This window comes from Propithecus coquereli, unplaced genomic scaffold (assembly GCF_000956105.1).
Source record: "Propithecus coquereli isolate 6110/MARCELLA unplaced genomic scaffold, Pcoq_1.0 Scaffold712, whole genome shotgun sequence".
NCBI lineage: Eukaryota > Metazoa > Chordata > Mammalia > Primates > Indriidae > Propithecus > Propithecus coquereli.
Window position 1 is genome coordinate 71206 of NW_012153197.1, and position 6386 is coordinate 77591.

Here is a 6386-nt window from a genome sequence, read left to right on the forward strand (position 1 = left end):
TCAAATATACACAAAATGTATTTTTAAAAAAAAGTTTAAGTCTTCTTTTCAATTCAGGAAAAAAAAAAAAACACTGTTACCATTTTCCTATGTTCTTTTTCCAAAATCGTCTATGAATATACAATTGTTCAAATTTAATGTTAGACTTTATATTTAAAATTCAAAGCACATAAGATATTACATATAAAAACATCCCTGTGACTCCCTATCCGTAAGAGCAGGTGCGCCATCTGCACTGACACACACACGACCTATACCTTGTACAGGGAATCCTTGCTGGGCTTCAGTCTGATGCCGTGGGCAAGCCTGAGTTGACCTGTTGTTCGCATCCCTGACCAGGTGTCTTTCTCACCCACTGGCTTCAGCAAAGACGTGACCGGGTTGTAGAAGGCTGGAATGGAGACAGGATACCACGTTCGCATGAAGACAATATCTGGAAAGAGAGGAAATTGACTTTAACGTTTTCAAAAGATTCACATCCATTTCGCCAAGGGAAAAAATTCAAAATTTCACCACAAACTTCTCCACCTGGTTGCACAGTACTTGAAGAGGGACTTCACTAAGTAAATCACTCATCTATCAGGACACTTTACCGAGGGTGACCGAGGGGCCGCGGACACAACGTGAATGGTCACGCTGCGTAGCCTGCTCAAACCGGGGAGAGGCGGAGCCGACTCTGACTTTGTAGAGACTGGAACTCCAGCCTCCACTCAACTCTGGCCAGAAAACGATAACGAACAGTAACACACTGTCTTGAACACGCCACCAACGATATTTACCACTCATCAGCAACTTATCCTCAAAGGTGGCCCGGAAAGCTCCTTCTGGAGCCCGGAGTGCTTTCTTGATCTGTCCCCTTATTCCACTGACAGTTCGAATCACAGCACCTTCAAATTTGGCCACTTCCAAGGCAGAATTAAACATTCCCTATGGAATATAAAAATAAAAACGCATACACATAGAATCACTCACTTTACCTCTATTTTCATAAATATATCCTTGGTTAAAAAACAAGAACAACTAATTTAAGGATGGTATAATAATCAAAATGTATTTTGCCCCCTAAAAGTGAAATTAGTATCTCAAAAAGAATACAACTCTATTTTATTTTCCCCAAAATAACATTAATCAAGACTCTACTGTGGGCTCATTGGCATACTCATCACGGGTATCTCTGCAGAAGAGAAAGTCAAAAGATATTTATTAGACTGAACTGGCCTAGGTAGCCTTTGCTGGCATCTCACAGGTTGGACTGCAGCTCAAATCCAATTACTTAGGTGCATGCACTTATAAAGTAAAAAGAGCTAGACAAACGCCAGTGGTATTATTACATTATACTGAAAGAACATTTTATGATCTTAACTCTGTTTTTAATGGAAACATCCCCCCTAATGAAATTTTCAATAAAAGCTGCTCAAACTAATCTCCCAAAATACTGCAGAACAGTGTGTCCATTTCGCTCTACTCTTGCCAAGTTTTCTATATATTGCTTTTGTCTATTTTTCTACTGAATGGTTAAATATACGATTTTTTCCCCTTTCTTAACACAAACCAAAAAGGTAGGAAATAAAACCCAATGGATAAAATTATATATTTGCAATATCAGTTCTGTGGCAGCTTCACATGGGAGCAATAAGTAATAGCCTCAATTATTAAATATGTTTTACTTCACCTTAAGATTTTTCAGCATATTTAAGTAACACAGAGACCAACACAAAAAAGTAAACGAAAAATATTAAAGATCCAGTTTATAAAAGATTTCAAATACTTTTCTAAAAACATTAGACCCATAATTTAGAGTATTTCATTCCTCCTTTAACAATACGTACATTTATAAATACGTGAATATGTAGATATACGGACCTTAATAAATGAAGTGTTCTTGAAAATTTTATGTGGAAAACCAGTTAGCTTTAATTTCTTCACAATTTTTATGGACTTATCCAGATCAAGGACAACACCTGTGGCAGCTATCCGGAAATCAGGCTAAAAGGAACCCCAAAATTTGAATATAGGAATAATATCAGCAAGACAAAAACTGTAATTCTCTGTGATGCAATAAATTACCAAAGTGCACTTCACTTACAATCAGCTAAGAAAGAACAAGAGAGAACATCTGAACATGAAACACAGTATTTTAACAGAAGCAATCTAAAATTTCAATACTGGTAAGGCAAACTAATGATGACTTGAGTACTTTCCTGAGAGTGATTTCATAAGAACACAATTTCACAATCTATTTGGAATGAAATGGAAAATAAAAATACAGTTGCAATGTTTTAAGAAATTAAATTTTGGCCCTCCAGGGCAAATTCCATCTGCTCATTATTTTGTTTTCTTCTCTGTTAAATGGGGCCAATAAAACTTGCTCTGACGGGTCGAATGAAGATGAGTGAACGCTCTTTGCTAAGCCAGCATGACTAGGAGGGTAGACTCATGTCTAGCTGGTCTAGGCCGCATCCTCAGTACCCAGTATAGTGCTTAGCACACGATGAACACCGCATAAGTACTTTCTTAGCTACGTACGTCCAAAAAATGCACAATAAATTATCTTCAGTATCATTGTAATGCTTCTACTTCGCCATAGCTACTCACATACCCTACTTAAAAAGATATAGGAAGATTAAAAGCAAAAAGAAATTTACTTCATATTACACATTAAAAATGTGTAATTTGGGCCGGGCGCGATGGCTCATGCCTGTAATCCTAGCTCTCTGGGAGGCCGAGGTGGGCGGATTGTTTGAGCTCAGGAGTTCGAAACCAGCCTGAGCAAGAGTGAGATCCCGTCTCTACTAAAAATACAAAGAAATCAATTGGACAACTAAAAATACATAGAAAAAATTAGCCAGGCATGGTGGCGCATGCCTGTAGTCCCAGCTACTCAGGAGGCTGAGGCAGAAGGATTGCTTGAGCCCAGGAATTTGAGGTTGCTGTGAGCTAGGATGACGCCATGGCACCCTAGCCGGGGCAACACAGTGAGACTCTGTCTCAAAAAAAAAAAAAAAAAAAGTGTAATTTTCAACTTAAAGTTTCATGTACATAATAATCCATATTCAAGATATATTTCCAAAACACAATCTATAAAATAAATCATCAAGGCAGTTACCATCATGCCACTGACAGACTGTATTGCCAAGAACCCAGTTCCCTGCGGAGTGACAGGACCTTAAAGAAAACAAGAAAAAAGGAAATACAATAAACCACAAATTCTGATTCTGTCTTACATATATTTACTCCAACACCCCCACCCCTCAAAAGACAGAAAAATCTTATGAATTGGGATTTCATGAAAGGAAAAGAGCAATGCTATAATGACACAGCCTAAAGGTTTAAATTAACCTACAAGCAAGTTGTTCTAATCACGTTTTACCCCAAAAGGTTGCTCCGCAATGCATGTGCTGTGGGGTATATTTTAGAAGCCTCTGTCTTCCATTGTGGTCTTCGATATAATAAAGTGGGATGGTCTGAAACCTCCTCCATCCTACAGAAAAAATTATTGGGTCTCGGGACTTGAGAATTTTCTTATACCAGCGATGTTTCTTCAGACGCACCTGAGGGAAGAAGAAAGTTCGGTAAGAGGCCCGGTGGAGGGCACATCCAAAGACCCTCAGCTGCCAAACATGCAGCACAGGGCACCTACCTGCACATATCCGACATTGCCCTCACTGTTGCCCAGACCACCCAGGATGATTGGGTAATGGGGGTCAAAGTTCAGCACAAATTCACAGGGAACATTCTCAATCTCAATTCGGACGTACATCCCAGGTCGAAAACCCTCATACTGAACTCTGGCTTCATCATCTTGATCTTCAAATTCTGCTCGATTAAGCTGTATGTAAGAGGGGGGGAAAACTCACAATGCTGATATTTTTAATAAACATAAGATTAATATTAAAAAATGAGTACTTCTAAATAAACCAGGGACAGAATTATTTAGCTGTAACCTATTAAAAATAATATAAATTGTTTTCATATTTTATATAAATTTTATCACTACAGTTTGTTCAGAATATGTCCTAGCTGTTTTCTTCTCTGTTGTTCCAACATACAGCAAATGGAAACAGCCCTGACAGGAGCCCTGAACGTCCACACTCAGAGCTTCCCCAGTCCATGCCTCCTCTTCTTACTCTCCAAACAATTATCTCTAAACACCCGACAGCTCCTCCCTCATCCTCACTCTCAGCTGATGCCTGTTTCCTAACTCACTTGAAAACCGAAAGAACTTCCACTGTCAATCCTGCACCAGGTTCGCACTTGTATCCAGACTCTGCACTGCCAAACAGGGATGCTATGTGTGGCTACTTAAATTAACATTAAATAATATTTAAAATTCAGTTCTTCAATCACATTTGCTACACTGCAAGTGGTCAATATCGACATGTGGCCAGTGGCTACCACACTGGACAGCACGGATATGCGTGTCCACGAAGGCGGAAGTTCTACCTGGGAGCTCTGGCTTAGATCATTTATCCATGCCACTACTTAATGCCAAACTAAAGCTGCACACGACATACCAACCATTCTTGCTGGCCTTTATTCCAACAGACCTTCCCTCTGTTATTTCTCTCACCCTAAAACCTTCTTTTGATGCCACTTCCTCCATCAACTACTGCTCCATTTCTCTGCTTCCCTCTGCAGCAAACCCCACAGAAGTTCTCTGCGGTAGCAGTCTCCAGTTCCTTTGCTCCCATTCTCCTAAATCCACGAGAATTGGACTTTCACCCACCACTCCACGGAAATGCCTGCCAAGGCACTAGCGGCCTCCACATTCCTACTCCAGTGGTTAGTTCTGTCTCCATCGTGGTAACAACTGAACGATGTTTCACCTCCTTCTACAGCCAGCTTCCAGTATGCCTGGCATTCTCTGGAGATTTCTTCTCCCTCTTGGCACTGCTCAGGCCCCACTGCTGCTGCCTCCTCTCACCACATCAGTCCTGCTCCGCCTGCCCCGTCTCTGCACTCACTCCCCGGGCCACCTCGTGGCTTTTACATAGTCATCTGTACGATGCGGACAGTGCATCTGAGTCCCTGGCCAGACCTCTCTCTCCAGACTTGGCATCCACTTGTCTGAACATACCTCAAACCTACCTGACCCCACAGATCACCTTCCCAGACAAGGCTGCACCGACTAGACGCTTTCCTACCTAACTAATGACAACCCATCCTTCCAGTAACTTCTACTTGTCACACCCCACACTCACTCCACTAGGAAATCCTACTGATTTAGCTTCCAAATAAAGTATATCCAGATGTGGCTCTGTCTCACCTCTACTGCCACCTCCCTGGTTGGCGCCACGTGACTGAACTTTTGCCAGCGCAATCCTTTCAAAGGGAAGCGGATCATGAATATCTGGCCTCTGCTCAAAACTGCCCAAGGGCCCCCTTCACTGAGTGAAAATTCAAAGTCTTTTACAAGGGCCCACAAGGCTCTAGGTAACCTTAAATTGTAAATGGGCTGAAGCAAAGACTTCAGAACCAGTTTTACATTTCTCATTCATGTCTGTCAAAGATCAACACAGACTTGTAACCACTAAGTTAATGACTAATCGGGAGATACTTCTTTGACTAGACGAAGGCCCAGGTTGAGCAAAGCCTTTCAACCACATTTTCACAAATCATATATTTAATTTGTATGGTCCAGCTTACGGAGATGCTCGGTGGCCCCACTAACAAAGGCCGGCTCAGACACTCACTATCAACTGTAAACACATCTTTGTGTCTCCTTCACAGTGAGATCATCACCTTAAACAGCTGCTCAGCACCCCCTGGCAGGACGGCCACACCATCTCCCTTTATCTCCACGTCTGACCTTACACTCAGTATGTCCTTCTCACTCTGACCAAGGAGGGTTTTCGGAAAACTTCCCCTGGAGAGCACTGGTATGTGCGTAAGCCACACGGGCCACAAAGCAGGCAGCAGCAGCTGGATGTGAAGCCAACGCTTACAGGGAAGTGAATAACACACTGTCTCAAATCACTACATCGTGAGATCCTCAAAAGTGACCACCATGTCTCAGTCATTTCTGCCTCATCTGCGCCTAATGCTTGGTACAAGAAATAGGTAATGATATTTTTCTGGTGAACTTCTGACTGAAGGAGCAATTAGATCACCGTATTAATAAACACACTCACATGCATCTCGACCCAGGAGTCAGGAGGGAAGGCACAGAAGCAGGTCAGAAGCAGAGACCCAAACAAAGTTAGGTCTGTTACAGCCTTGGCAAGAGACTAAGAGGAACTGAGTTTTCTTACCTGTGCCTGTTTCTGCATTTCTCCTTTGAGATCATCAAAATATGTACTTTCTCCTTCATCATATTCTGCATCGAACATCTCCTTCAGTTTTCTCTTCTTATCTAAATGCTTTTTCTTGGCACTTTCCTCTTCATC

At 41.7% G+C, this 6386-nt stretch overlaps 1 protein-coding gene across 1 annotated transcript in view; it reads right to left on the reverse strand.

Annotated features, from left to right (window-relative positions):
- The window catches only part of BMS1 (BMS1 ribosome biogenesis factor), a gene marked incomplete at its 5' end in the record, with an annotated part of 50275 nt that overhangs the window by 19124 nt on the left and 24765 nt on the right, over positions 1–6386 (reverse strand). Inside the window, 7 exons of the mRNA XM_012661486.1 lie at positions 258–433; positions 780–927; positions 1864–1986; positions 3107–3165; positions 3371–3551; positions 3641–3829; positions 6252–6386. Coding sequence (XP_012516940.1) covers positions 258–433; positions 780–927; positions 1864–1986; positions 3107–3165; positions 3371–3551; positions 3641–3829; positions 6252–6386 — 1011 coding nt within the window. The remainder of the gene's footprint in view (positions 1–257; positions 434–779; positions 928–1863; positions 1987–3106; positions 3166–3370; positions 3552–3640; positions 3830–6251) is intronic.